This window comes from Harpia harpyja, chromosome 17 (genome assembly GCF_026419915.1).
Source record: "Harpia harpyja isolate bHarHar1 chromosome 17, bHarHar1 primary haplotype, whole genome shotgun sequence".
NCBI lineage: Eukaryota > Metazoa > Chordata > Aves > Accipitriformes > Accipitridae > Harpia > Harpia harpyja.
Genome location: NC_068956.1, coordinates 3,919,719 through 3,938,683, shown reverse-complemented (window position 1 = coordinate 3,938,683; position 18,965 = coordinate 3,919,719). Strand labels below are relative to the sequence as shown.

At 42.6% G+C, this 18,965-nt stretch overlaps 1 protein-coding gene across 3 annotated transcripts; it reads left to right on the top strand.

Annotated features, from left to right (window-relative positions):
• The first annotated feature begins 6,914 nt into the window (after positions 1–6,914).
• On the top strand, positions 6,915–17,802 carry CLNS1A (chloride nucleotide-sensitive channel 1A). Of its 3 annotated transcripts, none has more exons than XM_052812165.1 (7): positions 6,915–7,109; positions 8,981–9,117; positions 11,424–11,534; positions 12,285–12,395; positions 12,864–13,037; positions 14,435–14,519; positions 17,181–17,802. In XM_052812165.1, the coding sequence occupies exons 1-6, from the start codon at positions 6,961–6,963 to the stop codon at positions 14,500–14,502; spliced, it is 750 nt and encodes a 249-aa protein (XP_052668125.1). In that variant the 5' UTR covers positions 6,915–6,960; the 3' UTR covers positions 14,503–14,519; positions 17,181–17,802. The 3 variants fall into 3 exon arrangements, with proteins under 3 accessions (XP_052668125.1, XP_052668126.1, XP_052668124.1); XM_052812166.1 differs by having other exon boundaries at positions 6,916–7,109; positions 11,427–11,534; positions 14,435–14,509; XM_052812164.1 differs by having other exon boundaries at positions 6,916–7,109; positions 14,435–14,509.
• Positions 17,803–18,965: the final 1,163 nt, after the last annotated feature.

Genomic DNA, 18,965 nt, shown 5'->3' with positions numbered 1-18,965 from the left:
GTCTGACGAAGAGATTTGTATCATCTAGTTCAAAATGGCAATATATAGGCCTTGAAAATTGGTTTTGGTACATGTGCAGCGACTACTATTCACAGGCTTGTAATACGGATATAATGTGCAGCGCGCACCCTAGATACGTATTTACATTTGATGTATGCTTTCGATTCACTGGGTATATAAAATCCTTAAATATATAGATATATATAAAAAAGATCAAATATCTTCAACCAAAACAGTAACTTTCTGAAAAAATTTGTGTTGAATATGGTGGGGGAAACTCCAGCAATTCACGTGAAGGAGCGCAATTCTGGAATTCCTGAAGTGTTTAAAACTTCTAAAGAAGCATTTAGGATATTGTCTGAAGCAAGGATTTGCAGGATCAAGCCCACATTTCCTGATAGTCTCTTCTTCCTCCCCTTCCCTAACAGTTGGGGTAGGGACTATATCTCGCTTAAAATGTTGGAAGGCAGAAAATAAAAAATCCAACAGAAATGATCCTTATTTTTTTCAGTATATACTGATGTAAGAAAAATTTTATATTACTAATTTTTGGTGCTTTACAGTTGAGTACCCAATCTGAGACCTAGCGGAGAGCTCTGGCTTCAGAAGTATTTATCAACTGAAAATTATTTCTGAAGCTGGACACCCAGCAGTTGGGGTATCGAAGATTATTAATCACTTCTGAAAACACGCATCACTTACAAGCTCTTAGTTTAGATTAGGTGTAACTAACTGAGATAGTTCCAAACAGCAAAAACATGTGCTTGGGAATTGATTGTCCCAACGCTTCAGAGTAATTTAACTTATTTTGTATATTGCAAAAGATGTATATTGCTTAGTATGACACTTAAAAAAAAAATTGTGTACAGCTTCTGGGGGAAAGAATAGAACACTCTAAAGTAGATAAGAAGTTTTTATAATTGAATATGTGGTGTAAAGGCTCCAGATTTAACTGCAATTAAAAGGAAGTCCTACAACTTGGGTTTTTGACTATCATTTTGTAAATGCTGGCACCCCGCACCTGAGCTGAGGAGCAGGAGTGGGGACAATATAGCAGTTAGAGGGGACACGTGCTTAATGAAGGCACTTGTCTGCGAATATATCTACTATTGCTACATATAACCCCAAAGGTTACTAACAAGAACTGAACGATAAGAGTTGCTCTGTTCGTTCAGTTGGTTTACTTTGTGCACTTTGCAGCACTTTGTGTATAGTCAGTCTCACTGGTTCCCCAGGTGCAGACAGAGTTGCTTTCTCCTGCTGTTTGAATGCTTGTTCAAATAACAGCAGGAGATGGGGAATGGATGGAGGGAAGCGGAACGGAAAAATGTGTATGCAAACCCATGCCATTTGCAAGACAAGTCTTGGACAGGCCTAAGAACTACTTCTGAATTGCCCTTTAAAGACTGTGTTCCCAATGGAAGGTCTCCATTTAGGATAATCATCCCGATACCCTCCTTGTCTCATTCTGACCTTCAAAGTAACAGGAAAAGTTACTTGAGGTCTCCTTCCTTGAGGGAATCGGTGATGTTCCATCAGCACAATGTGGATGTGGAGAAAATTAGGATCAGTCCGTGGAGTATTATGACAATGTTTGCCTCTGGGGACGTCGGTCAGAGTCCGCACAGTTTGCTTTGTTGTTTGTTCCTGTGTCCCACACAACTAAACTTAGATTAGTCTGTCAGAACTTGACTTAAATGATTCTATGGGGATAAAGTCCTTCTACTAAAACATATGATAGGCCTAGTTACCAGTGCACCATTTGTTAGTTAGAGCAGTTAAAAGTCCTTAATAGATACTAATCTGCTACTCCAGTTAGTGGTAGAAAATGAAATCAAATCATAAAGCTATAAGCCTTGTTTAGTTTTCCATTTCATACTCGTTATATGGACTCTAAAATCTTGTACAGTATCTTACTCCTATACTCTATTCATTAAAATGGTACTCCTCCCCCTAACTAGCATTAAAATGATTTGTTGTTGATGCCAATGCGGTTGCTAGTTCCTACCTGTGTTTCACAGCCCTCCTGCAGCAGCCAGGAGATGGTATGTGACCCATTCAAAAGTGTAGCGTCACCGTTCTCGGTATGCATGACGGTTCTCGCATAGGCACAGGTCCTGTACATTAGACAAACATCGGGTAAATTCAGTGTCCCAGGTAACACAGAACAGGTTACTTGCTAGCAGAATGGTTACCCTCCAATATTCTGTGAGAATTAGATCAAACCTGCCAGATAGGTCTCTTAAATTTTAAGATATACTTACATGAAATACAGTTTTGTCTTACTCCTGTGTGCTGTTTATATGTTTGCAAAGAAACCTTGAGTTCCTTAAAAATGATCTCATTCACAGTTGGCCTCATTTTTGTTTTCTTTCTCTAAAGAGTTAACATGGTAAAGTTCCACAAGCTGAGCTCTTTATGTAGAGTTTAACCCTTGCGTTTCTGGAGTCCTGAACCTTGATTTTTCAGTCTCTCTTCAATCATGACTTGCTACAGTGTCAAAGGGAAGGGACTGAGGGGACACACACTGTGTGTGTGTGGAGTGGGGGGGAGATACGTTGAAAAAACTGGAAGTGTTTTTCTTGTTGCACATAAATCGGGTGGTGCTTTCACTGTCTTTTCCCCCCCACCAGTAATACCACGTGCATGTAAAACATGATGCATTAAAACTTTTTTAAATGGAAGTCATGGTGGCCTCAGTGCTCAAAGGGTTAACTGCAGTTTATTAACAGCTAATGTTTTTAGATTTGCAGTACACAACTGTTTAAATACTGTATTCCTTGTAAATGAAGTAAAAAAAAAAAAAAAAATGTTAAGGCTGGTGCCAATATTTTTGTTAATGAATTGTTCAGCGTTGTCTCTCACTACAGTCTGGTCAGAACTCTTTGTGTATAAGCTGGGCCTGAAGCCATTTTATAGCTTGTAGGCCTAATTGTGTAACTTTTCTTTCATAATGTTTTTGTTATAATATCTACTGTCATTTCTTTCATATAAATATGACATGTAAATTGTCATAATAAAAAAAAATTGAAATAACTTATGTACAAAGTATAATGTGTATTGAAGAAACAAGTGCTTTTTAATGGTCATCACATGTGCACATACATTTCTTTTTTACTTTTAAAATAAGCACCGAGTAATGGCTGCTGCATATCGTTCCAGCCCGTGACGGTGCCACTGCCTGCGACGGGAATGGAGAACTCGTGTTTTCTGTGGATTTTGTTATGGCAGCTCAATCGACAAGAGTTTTTCTTTATTTCTTTGACCAGCTCTGGCTGACAGTGGGGAAGACCTGATGGATTTATTTTTGCAGTTCTGATGATTTTCTGTCTCTGTTCCATCTTATATATAATTTTTATATCCAAATTCATAGTGGTGTTGCAGTCACTTGACAAAAACCAGTAGCTTGAACAGGGTTCAGTGCTTGCCTTATGCTACAACACCCATTTCGTCAGCTGTTGTAGTTGTGTCATGGCTGAATTAGTGGTGAATTCTCACAGCTAGGGAGAAAATCTGCCTGGTTGTTATCAGTATTTGTTTGCAAGGGTCGTACTTGCAGCCAGCACCGTACCCAGCTAGGCTGTTCCAGCGTACATCCGTGAGGTTTCCACGTGGTGCTGATGAGAGAGGAGCTAGGTTCATCTGTTCAGGCTGAGATGTGTAGAACTGCTAGATGGAAGCTTGCAGAGAAGCACTGACAATGTAGATGTTCTGAGATGTGGCTATGGCGATGGACATCGACGATGTTTTAGGACTTTTAACAGGAAAAAGTCAGGGAGAGAAGTGAATCAAAGAAAAGGGTAGCTTCTCTCTGTGTGAATCACTGAAGCCTGTCAATCTTTTTTTCTTTGAATGTGTCTGTGGTTAGTCAAGCTACTGCGTGTTCCTGTAGTGAATAGAAATTGCTGGGAAATCCATCCTCTTGCTCCAAATGCAATGCCAAAATTTTACATATGCATTTTTGACGGATTCTGAGTGTTTTAACTGGCCACCTTACAGCAGGCAGTGCTGTGTAGTCAGCAGAGAGGAAGCAAGTGCCCTTGGGTGCCAAGTCCTACCTTCTGTCCCACAATGACTCTTAACCCTGTGAAGGTACCTGCTGCTCTCCCTTGCCTCTGAACACAGCCCTGGTTGGCTTAAATCACTCTGGGACATCCAAGGTTCAGGCATTGGCATGTGGGTGGATCCTAACTCACTTTTTAAAGCTCTTACAGCTGAGGAAAAAGAGCTTTCAAATAGTGCTATTCTGTTTGGTTTGTGAACTTACAGGAAATGTCTGCCTATCCACTCTGAAGTTCTGTTAGATGCAACACTCAGTACTGGGGTACCAAGTGTCTGGATCTTGTAAATGAGGAAGATGTGGATTTCTCCTCCTCCCTAACACCTTGGCCTCAAAACCAACTTCCCATCCTGGGCTTAAACCATCTTTTTTCCCCATCTTCTTTTGGAAGAGTGGTATGTGACACAAGAAAGACTCACATTTGTGTGCAGGAGGAGAAAAGAACTCTGTGTTGCTCCACTGCAGTGGCTTAATTCAACTTCAGTCACTCAGAAATTTTAATTTAAAACAATCTAAAGGAGTTGTCATGTGATTTCCAGCTACCTACAGAGGTGGTGAGGGCTCTCCATGGCTGAGATGGACAGCCATGTTAGGTAACAGGGGATGGACATGAGCAGGAATATTGATCTATACCCGCTAATTGTGGTGAATGCGTGTTTCCAAATATTTGCATCTCTTCCCACCAACTGTTGCTGTCTGATCTGTATTCGTGGATGAATCGTAGAATTTTGTTTCCAGATAAGCACTTGTCTTGGTGTGGCAAACTTGAAGACGGTCGAGAAACTTCCTTTTCCTCATCTCCTATTGCCTCTGTAGATTTTTTCAAGCTATTCCAGCAGTGTTTAAATATCACCTCAGTGTGGAAGTTGCTTTGATTTCAGTCAAGGTGGTTATTTGTGTGAATAATATTTGCATAATTAGAATCCAAAATGGATAGACATGGCTGAGGAGCTTTCCAAAACATTTTAGAAAGCTCAGCCTAAAAGAACCACATTATGTTCTTGTTCCCCCTGTTTCTTCACACATTTCTTTTTCCAGAATGTGCTGCTTTGGCTTTTTGCTATCCAAGACCATAACTAGGAAAGTCCGGAGAAGGGAAAGATGGAGCCCTAATTCTGTTAATAATTGGTTTGTGTTTGTGAGAACCTGGGTTTGCACATAGGTACGTAAATGACTCCTTAAAAGTAAATTCAAATTGATGAAAGGGAAGATGCCCTGGTTTCGGCTGGGATAGAGTTAATTTTCTTTCTAGTAGCTGGTATAGTGTTATGTTTTGGGTTCAGTGTGAGAAGAATGTTGAAAACACACTGATGTTTTTAGTTGTTGCTAAGTAGGGTTTACACTAAGTCAAGGATTTTTCAGCTTCTGATGCCCAGCCAGCAAGAAGGCTGGAGGGGCACAAGAAGTTGGGAGGGGACACAGCCAGGACAGCTGACCCAAACTGGCCAAAGGGATATTCCATACCATGTGATGTCATGTCCAGTATATAAACTGGGAGGAGTTGGCATGGGGGGAGTGTCGCTGCTCGGGAACTAACTGGGCATCAGTCAGTGAGTGGTGAGCAACTGCATTGTGCATCACTTGTTCTGTATATTCCAGTCCTTTTATTATTATTGTCATTTTATTATTATTAGTTTCTTCCTTTCTGTTCTATTAAACTGTTCATATCTCAACCCACGAGTTTCACCTTTTTCCTTCCGATTCTCTCCCCCATCCCACGGGGTGGGGGGAAGTGAGTGAGCAGCTGCTTGGTGCTTAGTTGCTGGCTGGGGTTAAACCAGGACAGAAGATTAAAAACCATGACAAGGTAACCACTGCATGGGCTCTTGGTGAGTATGTAGCTACAGCAGGAGCATTTGCCAGCCTGAGAAGTCAGGGAGAAGGGATGTTTGCAGTGATGCTGCCTTGCTGATGGAGTTATCAGGAGCATCCCCTGACAGAGATGTACTTCACTAGTGCAGCCTGAATGTTACCATTTACTTGCCCCTGTTCTGGTGTAATCCCTCTTTCTCACTGCCATAGCATGTGTCATAACAGAAACTTGCTGCAGAAGTGGTGTAAATCCAGGGGAAGATGCAGGGCCAGTGTTCGTGAAGGGACGGCATCTTTCCTGTCACTGCAATCCGCTGTCACAAAACTCCCCAGCTCCCTGATGGCAGTTCACCAGGTACATGCTGTAGTAGCACTGGGCTCCTGATGCCAAGTTCATCACTGCTGAGAGAAACTAACTGGATATCCTTTAAGCAATGCAGGTACTTGTGACTTTCTTTTTCTTCTCCATGTGTATCTATCAGGCACTGGGTGCTGGCCATGCATCTAAAATTCCCTTTCCAGCATCTGATAATGGTCACCAGAAAGCTGCCTTGTTTGTTTTTCCCTTTGTCACCTGTCCAACAGAGATTTACAGGCCAAAATAACGTACGCTGCACATCTGCTGTCATCGGGCGGTACTGTCAGCGATGACCTCAGCGTTTCTCTTTGCCTTCTCTTTTCCAGACAATGAAAATTCTACTCAAAAACTGCCAGACACAGACGCTCCTGCAACACAGACGGCATCGCTCCGGAGGTACACCGCAACTCGCCCTCAGGAGCACGGAAACCTTTCGGGCTGAAACACCGTCCCCTGCCCTGCGGGTCGATGACGAGGGGGAAAGTACTTCAGGGAGAACGACAACCTTCGCCGGAGCCTTCTGGTGCCTCACAGGCCCGTTCGCCCTCCCGTTCCTCTCAGCCGCCCCAAAGGCGGGAACTGCTCCAAGATGGCGGCGGCGCGGGGATGCCCGCCCGCACCATCGAGACGTGCCTAGAGAGGTCCGGCAAGGCGAGAAGATCCGCTTCTGGTGGCTTGCAGGGGCGCGCTTCCGCTTCCGGCGGCCGCGGCGGCGGAGGAGGAGGAAGAGATGGTGGAGGAGGGAGGCGGCGGCGTCGCCATGAGTTTCCTCAAGCGGTTCCCGCCGCCGGCCGAGGGCGTTCGCCACCAGCAGCCGGACACGGAGGCGGTGCTGGCGGGGCGAACCTTGGGCGCCGGTACGCTCTACATCGCCGAGAGGTGTGTGGGGGTGTGTGTGTGGGTGTTACAGTTTCGGGACCCCCGTAGGCCTCGGGTGCGGGATGTCCCCGCTATTCACGCGTGTTTTAAACAAGGCAAGAGGGAACAGCCCCGGCCAGGATTCCGGCTGGCCGGCTCCTTAAAAACACGGTTGGCCGGGGGGAGTGGACGCGGCTGCTGTTTTTTCTGCTGTTACTAGGGACTGCGGTTCTGGGAAGTCTCTCGTGTCGTGTTAATCGCGTGGACGCTCTATGTCCTTGCAGAAATTAGTTTGGTTATTCTGGAAGGTGTTACCAGAGCTCTTTATAGTTTCCTAGAAATCCTTCCTGCATTGCACGGTTCAAGAAGACAACTTGTTGACTAAGGCAACATAATTTTCTTTAACCATGGAAGAGTACACTAAATAGAATATATTTCTGCAGCCAAAGAGCATTGTTAGAACGAAAGCACCATCTGAAACATGCACCGAGGAGTGAATTGTCTTTTAAAACCTTTAGGCTACGAAGCGTTTATAAAATGGGTAATACTATTCCAGGGGCTTTTGCGCCACCTGAACCTGTTAGTGATGTTGCGTTCCTCTTGGAGAGGAATCTCTCTGGAATTTCACTTACTGTTTTGTTTAGTTGTTTGTTTGCAGATACAAGGGCTTCTGTTCACACAGCATCTCCTCTCAGCACGTATAATGTTGAGTTTCCTTGTAACTTGCTTTCAATAGATTTTTGTGTGAGGCGCATACAAGTCTGCCAGCTTCCTCCCAGCGTGTTTCGAGCACGTTGCAGAGCTTTTACCAGAGTCACTTGCTGGTAATGAATAGAAAACGCCAACGTTTGCAGGAGTGCCGTGCTGTGGGAGAACCGGGCAGCCGGGAGGACAATGCGGCTTTGGATCCGTGTACTGACTCTACGTCAACAGCTGTAAACACTGAGAACTGGCCGATCGAGGCTAGGAAAGACATTCCTCACTCCCACTTCGCTAGCTCTTGCTCTCAGCCTGGTTTCCTGAGTCGAGGAGTCTTCTGTGACCTTTGCGTTGGTTTTGTCCCCCTCAAAAACTTGTGAACGCCGCATTTTGCGTGTGGTGGAGGTCTCACTTTCTGCCCTTCAGTATTTCTGTTCACTGTGTGACCTCATTGATCACGGACACCCAAAACTGGCTTGAGTTTGATTTGTCGTCTGCTCAAAAGACAGTGATCTTTCTGATACGAAGGAGGTAGCAGCCCAGTGGCGACAACCTGTGCTGTCTCTTCCTGTGGTTAGGGATGAGAGCAAAAATGGGGGAAAGTAGAGGTTACAGCACATAAGTTGTGAGAGGGGGGAAAAACATAACCTGGCTTCGTTAGCTCTGCTGATCACAGAACTGGTTGTTTTTCTACATACAGGCTATACCCACATCAGATCTATAATCCTCCAGAAATTACACTAGTGGCTTCCTTTCAGTGTTCTCTTTATCTTGGAAAACCACAGAACGTTTAATAGTTTATTATAAATCACACTCTGGAGCCTCTCTAGTTATCTTTGGGATGATAGATATCTACAGGGAGGAGAAAATTTAAGAGGTAGGGAGGGAAATTCAGGGTTTAGTGCAAATGTGTTTAGGGCGCTCAGCTTCATGTTCTTTAAGAAAAGGTTTCTTTTACCTCAGCCGTCAGTTAATGGCGTTGCAAGGTGCTGTTAGGGCAGGTCCAGGACCGTGTATTACCTGAGAGTGGAGTAAGTGCCTTGTCCAGAATTACTCACGTTTTTGGGGTTGGTTTGCTTTTTTGCAGGAGTGAGTCAGGTACCTTAGATTCCTCTGTTAGTTTCTAACTTGTCTCTCTTTTTTTTTTTTTTTTTTGTTTTTTTTTTTGTTTTTTTAAATCCCCTCCTTGTTAGTCGCCTGTCTTGGCTGGAAAACTCTGGAGTTGGCTTCTCCTTGGATTATCCCACCATAAGTTTACATGCTGTCTCCAGGGACTTGAACGCCTACCCATGGGAGCACTTGTACGTCATGGTGAATGCCAAATTTGAAGGTATGCCCGGAGCGTTGCTTAGTGTTCCCACGCAGTCCTGAGCGGCATGACTTCTTCTTCAAAAAGAGTAAATTTTGGTTTTAAAAATGATATCCTTCATTCAAGTAATAGCTTGTTTTCTTGTTTTCATTACCCTGAAGGATAGTTATTTTGAAAGTATAGCTTTGCCCTTGTTTAGAGTCACTTCTGTACTGTTCTGCGCTCAGCATGTGACTATGTATAGCTGGAGCCACTGAAAATTGGTTCTCTGCTCCATTATACTAATTTGAAATAATTTAGTTCCTCTGCAGTCTCCCTGTGATTCCAGCTTAGGTGTTGTTTTTGCTTTGTTGAATTTATGTTAATGTTGCTACCCTCTCCAGGCTTTATGAATTCCTGCTGTTTCACATTTGCCTGCAAGCTTTCATTCGTTTTCTCCCACAGCTTGCTTAAAAAAAAAAAAAAAAAAAAGACAATAGCTCATGTCACCAGGCTTAATGGATCTTTGTAGATTTCCCACAAAACCAACGTTTGACCATTCTTGCTTTGACCTAGAGAAAACAAGGTTTCTGTTCCATTGTTTGTATGCAGATTTTCTATGTTTTTGATGTATCAATTTTTTTCTTCTGGCAGAACTTTTAATATTTTAAGTGTGTCATAAACTGCCCTCTCAATTGAAAAGTAACAAGCATTTGTCTTGAGCAGGTCTCCTTTCCCCTTCATGCCTACTAGTCCTTGTAGTTAAAGGTTAAAATCCGGCATTTAATTTTTCTTTAAATAGTCTGTATACTGAAAATACTGACAAGACTCTGAGGAGGCAGAGGCATTTTTAAGCTATTAATACTCTTCATTATTTCCTTTTTTCATGTTACTAATGTTCTCTGACAGTCGTATCACTACAAATAATAAGAGGACATGTACGTACACCTCTTGGTTCTTCTTCCTCATTTTCCTTTAACTGAGTTTATTCTGAAGTAAACTGAGCCTAGTCTGAAGTAAGATATTGTTTCCAGCTTCTAATTCATTCTGATAATGGTGTTTGAAAATATGGATATTCTGTGATAGTTCTTATCTATAAATCCTTAATAGACTGATTTTTGTGGAGGTTTTTTGTGGGTGGCTTTTTTTTTGTTTAATATATGAAATCTGGCTACAGTAAATCTTCTACACAAGTAGATTTGTTTAGTTTTCATGTCTATCCCTAGCCTGCAATTTTAACTGCTGAACAGTGTTAAACCCAAACCTCTCCACTTCTTTGGCTGCAGGAGTCTTCATTCTTAGTTGGGCAGGGTACATTTTGTTCTTCCTCTGAAAGTTTTTGTTGTGCTCCCTGTGTATATGTGCCTTATCCTCGCCCCTTTTTTAGAAAAAAGCAGTCAGAGGTTGACTTCATTGAAAACAAAGAGCTGGACTCGGCAGTAACAAGCTGTGCCTGCGGGTGTCAGTTGGAAAAGAATTGGGTAGCTTCCTTGGACACTTCATTTTTTGGGGGCAGCTGGCTGGCAGCTTCTTGGCTTCTTAATATTCTTTGTGGTGCCAATTTTGTATGTGATAAAAGCCGCTCTCAGTGGAACAGCCTTAACTGTATTCCTCTTTTTCTGTAGAAAATAATTATGCACTTCTGAGGCTGTCAGTGCAGTGTCCCCAGCCACAAAGTGATGAACCGTAGCCATCTTTGTGGGTTTTGTATTTACGGAAAGTAAAACGTCACCTTGTTGCTGACTTATTCATGTATGCAGTGCAGAGAAGTCAGGAAGCACGGTTTTGCCCACAGTTGTCACTGGCTCTGGCTGTACCTTCTACGTCTGACATCTTGCTGGCTGGCTAGGAATGTCAAAAATTGAGTAGAGATCTTCTGTAAATGTCACAGTCCTCTATGAGAGGCCACACTGGAAGTGAGTTGTTTTCATGACAGTAGCGTTAAGGATCTGTAAAATTCACATGATTTAAAAAAATACATATATAGCATTGTGCAAGTAAATGATAATGATTGTGAACTGGTTTTGGGTTTTTTTGACCACAGCTGTTTTTAATAAGAATCAGGCAGTTTTCCTGAAGTACATGGATACATCATGCAAACGTTACAGAAATCTGAAGTCCTAAATTTATAAACAGAGAAGTTTTTGTGCGCATTGCAAGTGGTGTTGAGGTGCTGTGAGAGGACCTCACATATCTGTAATGTGGATGGGAGTGGGTTGGTTTGTGCCTCTCTCAGGTTGTGTCCAGTTTCTGATTTGATTACGTGTGTGTTCCTGAAAGAATAAACCAATATGACTTTTTTTGGACAAAACAAACATGTTTCTCTTAAATCTTTCAATTTCCTAAAGAAGAGGAGACAAAAGAGGCTTCTATGGCTGAAGGGGAGGAGGAGGAAGACAGCGACGACGATGTTGAACCAATTGCGGAATTCAGATTTGTACCTAGCGACAAATCAGCTTGTAAGTGAAGAGGGAAATCGTGTTTTAGCTTAAAGTCCTGGCTATGTGTGGAAGACACTGGGGTATAGAGATGTAAACAATGTGATCCTTTAGTGTCCTTCTCTAATTACTTGATTTCTATGCGCTGAAAGGAACAAAGCAAATTGTTTTATCTTACTTGAAGCTGGAATATTTCAAGCACTGCTTCTCAAGGAAAACTCCATTGCTTTAAAATAGAGACTTTTAAGTGTAAATACATGACAGAGATACACGTTCTCTGCAAATGTATATGGATAAGATTATGGGAAACATCTTCTTAACTACAAATTCAGTGGTATTTGAGTCAGTGACAATTTCATTAGGAACACGCCAATGTCCTGACACTACTGCTGGAAAGCAGTTGTATCCTGTCTAGCATGGAGTTTACAGTTAGATCCAAATTTTAAGAATCTTATGTATTAGATGCTGCAAGGAATCCTGTAGTGGGTAACCACAGACTGAATTGTCCAGAGATAAGCCTCTGTCATCAGTGAAATAATGGAAAAAGTGCTGTTAAGAGGACAAAGCACCAGGCTGGATCTAGGAAACCTGATTTGTTTCTTGCATGGCTGCTGGCTGCTTGGATGATGTTTTCAAATATGAATTCAGTGGTGGTTCTGGTAAAGGAATACTCTCAATCTCTCTGATCACTCGGTCCAGGATTTCTTGCCTGTTGTTGCGGGGTATTGGTGGAGAAACGAGAGAGGTTTGTGTTCATTTGTGTTCGTGCAGTGGAAGCCATGTTTTCAGCGATGTGTGAATGCCAGGCTCTGCACCCAGACCCAGATGATGAAGATTCAGACAACGATTATGAAGGGGAGGAGTACGACGTTGAGGCCCACGGTTCGTAACGGTTTTTTCTTTTGAAATACCTGCCAGCACTTGGATACCTGGTATCTGTCATAAGAATGGTTTGGTCTGTTTAGAAGTTCCTTGTTTATTACTCGCCTTGCCAAAACATTCTTTTTGCTACAGGGCAGTATAAAAACTCAGAAATCTGCAGAAAATCTGTAGTTTAGCTGTCACAAATCACTGGAATTCAGCAAAAACATTGTTCTCATTCTCAAAAGCCCCAAGACACAAATATCTGCCTTTCCTCTTCCCAGTGGATGTGTCAGCACAAGTTCAGTGCCCATGCTGCGGTGTGGTCAATTCACATCACGGTGTATATTCTGTTCCTGATGTAAGCAGCCTTTTAATCTCAGTCAGTTAATCTGAGCATAACTTGCTTAGCTGTTGTCCTGTTCCTCTACCCCTGCTTGGTGTAGGCTCCTAAACTGAGGTCTGATAAACATAAACTTGTTTTTGCAGAGCTAGAACAAGGTGACATCCCGACCTTTTACACTTACGAAGAAGGATTGTCGCATTTAACTGCAGAAGGTCAGGCCACTCTGGAGAGGTTAGAAGGCATGTTAGCCCAGTCTGTCAGCAGTCAGTACAACATGGCTGGAGTGAGAACAGAAGACTCGATAAGGGAGTTTGAAGGTAAGAAATGCTTTGTTTTACTAAAGAATATATCAAAGCAGTGGTTTTCCAGTCTGGCTAATCCATCAACACCAGGACTGAGGAAATACCATGCCGTGGGTGATACCTTACCACACTGTGTGCGTCACTAGCGGTTCTATCTTTGTTCACAACCACAGGTTATAAAAATGCCTGTGGCCCTATGGGCAGTGTGTTGCCTGCCATGAATTGAGGGCTGCTGTGTTAAAGAATGAGGACCACTGTGTTAAGAATTCTTGATTCTTACTGGTATGATTTCCTGGAATAGTGATAGTGTGAAGTTGATTTAGGATTTAAAAAAAATTAAATTTCTGCTTTTCTGAAGGATGCTGTCTCTTAATGCTACTGAGTGTTCAAACGTGTATTTAAGGAGTAAGGTTTCTTTTTGTCGGGGAAAAAAGCCAGTCTCTCAAATTTTGCCTTTTCTGCACTGGAGCAATATATTACCTGGGAGAAGAACAGGGAAGTGGTTTAGTAGTATTGCTGCTTTTTTTTATATAATTCACAGTGTTTTAGTATGGACTGATGTTTTTGAAGGATGAAAAATGATGCAGCAGTTGTGGATTTCTAGCTGTCAGCTTGCCTAGAATAGTCAACAGAATAATAACCAATCTGTTCTTATCCACATGGATGATTTTTTAATCTATTTGTTTTGTCAGTTGTTTACAGGTTCTCCTTGTTCCACAACTTTGAATAAATCTATATAATGTAAAGATAACCTCAGGTGATATACTCTGGCCTTAGCAGTGCCCTTCATTTGAAAATTTTGTCAGGTTTCTGAACCCCCAAATTTTGAAAATTACAATGAATTTAACAGCAAGTATGTCACATGTCTCAAAGTCATCTTCATCAGTTTTATTTGCCTTCCTAATCTTATTTGCTACGGTACTGCTTCTTGGTTTGCTACAATTACTAATATCCCCAGGGCTGCTCAGTTTCAGAATTCTGTTATTTTTTGACATTGTAGCATAGAGCGATTGTTCCTTTTTTGAACTTGATGATTGCTGAGAGTGGTTTCATAACAGGATCCAGCCTCTTTCTGTTAGAGTGGAATTAAACCTATTGAAAGGAATCATGCCATTTGTTACACTGAAACATCATTTAAAAAATGAAATAGTTTATATTATTTAAGTCTTTTAATAAGATAGGGTAAGATGAGGTTGTAGGAAGGGGTGAGGTCTTTAAGTGACTGACTGATAGAGCTGGAACAAAACCCACAAACTTGTGAGCGCATCAGTTTCCTTGGGCTGCTTTCAGAAGTTCAGCAAAGGAGTTTTCTGCTCTGGCCATCTCTTGTCAACAGAGGGCACTCGCTGTCTTTCGTGTGACAGCATCATCTGCTTGCAAGCCTTACGTAGCGTTGGCTGTTAATTTTTCAGATGGGATGGAGGTGGACATAGCACCAGTAGTTGCGGGGCAGTTTGAAGACGCAGAAGTCGATCACTGAGAAGGAGGTATGCTGCTGTAAGTTCTTCTGTCTTCCAACACCAATGCTTTTTGGTCCTGCACAGCCTTCCATCTCTAACTTGTGTAATGGAAATGATCCCAGATCTCCTACAGGAAGTATCTTGTGATATCAGGACAATGGTGATTTAGAGAATGAAAAGATAGCTGTAGTTATCACAAGTATGGAAAGATGTTCAGTGATCTGTCCAAAATTACCTATCGGCATAAACCATCACACTGTGTGGGTAACCTGCGTGGACGTGCCTGTCTGGAAGACGGGTCAGCCCTTTAGTAGATTTAAGAATGGTCCGATCTTAAAGGCTCTTAGATGCTGATGTATGAATGCTGGAGCCATTGCTGGGAAGTTACTGTCCTTAGTATTCGTTATTTTGCCCTTAGTGTGCAGGGTTTCCCAGGCCTTTCAAGGGGGAAGAACGCTTCACAGCGCTGCAAGTCCATCTCTTCCTTCACTGTAAGCGGAGCAGGAACCTGGAGCAGTTCCTGGTAAAGTTAATGAGCAATTTGGATGGAGGAGTTGTCAGAAGTGCACAACTTGGAGACAACACCCTGCTTAGGTGGTTGCGCCAGTGTGCCGTCTTGCCTACCATCACCTGTACTGCTTTTCTCCTGTTAGTGGCATTACAGGATGTGCCAGCGTTTCCTCGCTGGCGCTGGGTGGGAGAGGAAGAGCAGCTTATTCTGGGACTGCGTTTGTGGAGATGCACAGGCACAGCGGGGTTGTGATTCCACCCCTGCTTCAGCAGTGCCTGCTAGTGCACAGTTTGCATGTGCTGCTACAAGCGGTGGTGTGTTGTCCCAGTTCTTCTGCCTCTCTCAGAAGTGAGACTGCCAGCTCTCGCCTTAAAGTGAGCGCAGAACTATCCCACTTGAAATGCCGGAGAAAACCGTTGTGGGACAGACAGCCAAAGCTTGCTGGAGAAAAAAGGAATGGGGCAGGGGAGGAAAGGGCTGCAAATAAGAAGATGACATGCTGAAAAAAGTTGATGGAAATGGGTCAGAAGTAGCTGGTTAGGGATTACAGTGTCCCTGAGAAAGAGGCTGCAGTCCCCGAGAAAGGCTGTCGCGGAGGGGTGATGCCCATCCGCTTTCCTCCTCTGTTGCTTATTTTCCTTTGTTTCTGAATTTCTGAAATTCTGTTTTTCTGAGATTTCTGATCTCAACCACTGCCATTAGTCCCGAATTAGTATTTATTGTTTGGTGTCAGAGCTCAGACTTTTCTTCAGTCACACTTCCTACCCTGGGAAAGAATTTGCAGTGCAGAGGAGTTCTTCCAAAAAAAGTCAAGATACTGGTTGCCCCACCACTGGACAGTTATCTTATTTGATAAAGGACACATTTTAAAATTAAGGAAAACTCTTCAGCCATAGATGAAGGGCCTTTTAGTTAGTGAATGGAAAGCTTGGCTCTGATGACTCCATATCCAAGAGGATTTTGGTCCCTGGCTTATAAAAAAAATTTTAAAAATCAAATCGTGCTGTTGAAAACTCGAATTTGAATGCTTATTGTCCTGGTTTAAACTTGAGCAGGATTAAAGAGAGTTAGTGGCTGGTAGCAGATCTCTAAGGTGCCTGAAAGTGCTGGTGGACGTGCTGTTGACTGATCTTCTAGCAAAGCGCAAAATACACCCTGTAAGAAGTAGTTCAGGTCAGTGGAATTCTTCCTGCTGCTTACTCCGTGCCTTCCACGGTGCAGCAGGTGGCTGTGGGAGATTAATGCTGTGAGAGGTGACTGGATAAGGGAGTCCTTCTGTCCTGCTTGTGCTGATCGGAGCCGAGGAGCTGATCCCTGTCAGGGCAGAACAAGTGATCTGCACGTGCAGCGTCAAGCGTTGCAATGACGTCACTCCAGGTAGCAGTTTGGGAGCTGCGGGTGTGATGGGCCTTTTTAAAGTAACCACTAGCCTGAGCGTGTTGATGTAATTTAAGTCAGTTCAAAAACCTAGGATATACGCCAGCAATAAACAACTGAAGGTGCGAAGTGACAAGAACAGCTCTTGCAGGTCTGTGCTAATCACCCTGCTGACAAGTTTGAGCACGAGGGCAGCTTGGTTCTACACTCCGAAAATAGGGGCAGAGGGGGAGCACGCTGTGATCTTCTCAATACTCTGTGGAGCAGCTTGGCCCTTTTAACTTTCCGAACTGCAAAAACGACCTATAAGAACATCTTGTTGGTGATCCTTTAGAGAGCAACGTGCTGCCCTGCCTCTAAAGCGATGCCCTTGTGGGATGCTCATTTTGCATGTTACTGCTCATTACCCAAACGAGATGCGACAGTTGACCGCTGAAGCTCCTGGAAGACTTGCTGACAGTTGATGTGGGACATTTCCACTGGTCTTGTAATAAGCGGTGTTTTGTCTGTCGCATCGTGAGGCTGCAGTAATTGTTCGAAGCAACTGGTGTGTCTGTGTGCGGTGGTGCAGCGGGGTCTTGCAGGGCACAGGCTTACAACCGTGGATTGTAAGCGCATGCTGTCCTTAGCTGAACTGAGTTTAGAGCTGCTGCCAAAGGCAAAGATGCTCAGCCCTTCTGAAAATTAGTGGGTTTGCAGTAAAATGCTGTCCTCTGTGACTGCAAATAACAGATAGCTATTGCTTTGTAAAGATTAATAACCTTTTATTTTAATGCCAATTACGTAAACTTGGTGTCTTCTATCTTTCAGATTCCTCTTGTGGCACTTCCAGAATAAGCTGTAAAACTGAAGGCATTGCAGTGACTATCGGGAGTTAACCTTTCTTTTAATGACCTAAGCTTAGACATCTAGGTCTATAAATGCTTTTATAGGTGTTTAAAACAGGGTTTGACATTTGTGACCACTATGGGGTTATTTAAAAAAACAAAACAAAAAACAATAAAACCTCTTGCATCTAACACTTGAATGGGGCTAATCAGGGGTCATTTCAAAAGGGCCTTTGTAGGAATTCTAGGACTTCAGAAATAAAACTGTAAGTAGAACAGAAATGTAGATTGTCCTAGAATTTTCTGTATTTTTGTACCTGTTCATTTCATCAGTGGAGCAGAATGGAAATAGAAATGTTACAAAGTTCGACTAAAAGGAAACAGGGTTGGCCAAGGGTTAAAAGCAAAGCTAAATTTAATGCCCTCAAGTAACTGGCTTTATCAGTTCAGTACTATCCCTCTCATTTCTCTCAGAGCAGAGTTTGGGTGGTAGGGGAGATGGAATACAGTCTGCAAAGTCCTGAAAAAGAGAACTGGTTTGTGTCTTTGTATTAAATGTTAACAACATTGTTAAATAAACTAAGATTTTTGTATCTCACAACCAACAGTGTTGCAGTTCTCAGTCCTTTACTTCAGCAAGCAGCTGGCAACTCTGAGCTGACATCCCTTGAGTTTTAGCACTCTCTTCTGTAACAAAGTCCAGTGAAGCCATTTTTGTCATTTACCTGGATGTGAGAATAAAAGGGCAGAACACTTGCAGAGTGTGCCTGTAGGACACAAGTAGTCTGACACATCCCAAACTTAGGAACCCAACTTTAGATTGCCAAGAGCTTAGTCCTGCTGGAGCTTTTACTGTTTCATCTCTCTGCGTGGTGTTGTTTTTGCCATGGGGCAATGGCAGCAAATTCAAGTTTTTTTTCCCCCAGTATTCAGATGAAAGTCTGATACTAAACTTTTTCCACTTTCAGTTGATTTGGAAGTTGACTTGTGGGTTTTTTTTCAGTATTATTATGTTGCTATATGAAAACTTTTCTTTACCAGCCCTACACTCTTGGAATCGTATTGAGTGGTCCTGCCCTGCTTAGCATGTTGGGATATGGTTTGGTTTTAAGGTATGTGAAAATTATAACCATTCTTTGTTGAATATTCATTAGGAATGCCAGTCAAATTAGTGATGATTTAATAGTCTTGTGAACTATTGATGTTGCTGAATAAATGAAGTATTGAGCATGTTATGCAACAAGACATTCTACAAGAGTGTCTTTCCTAGCCACTTTGTATACATTATGTATTTATGTAAATGCATGCATGTTTTTGTTAGGGATACAGAGTAACAAAGGAGGGTACAGAGTGATGCTTTAATTTTTGCACTGGGATTTGGAGAATCTTCACATAGTGAGATTTCGGGACAGCTAAGGAGTACTAGAACTCTACCAACACCATAATTTAGGAAAGCAAGCTCATAACAATTCTAAATTCATGGTTCATGGTTAAAACAGCCTTTGGATTTTTTTTTTTTTTTCCTGCTGTATAACTTAGTTGTTGGAGTGTGGTCTTTCTGTTGTTTTTCTTATTAAACTGCAGACTACCTTTTACATATCCTGGCAGATGGGCACAGTTAACCTACAGGGCAGCTGGACTATACGCAGCTCCTCTCAGTACTCTCAGGCTATGTCCGAGCAGTAGGAAGCTCCAGGAAGGAGAATCTGTGTTGTATTGATGCAGAGCTGCAGGAGCAGACGTTTTATGGTGCTTCCAGTCAAATCAA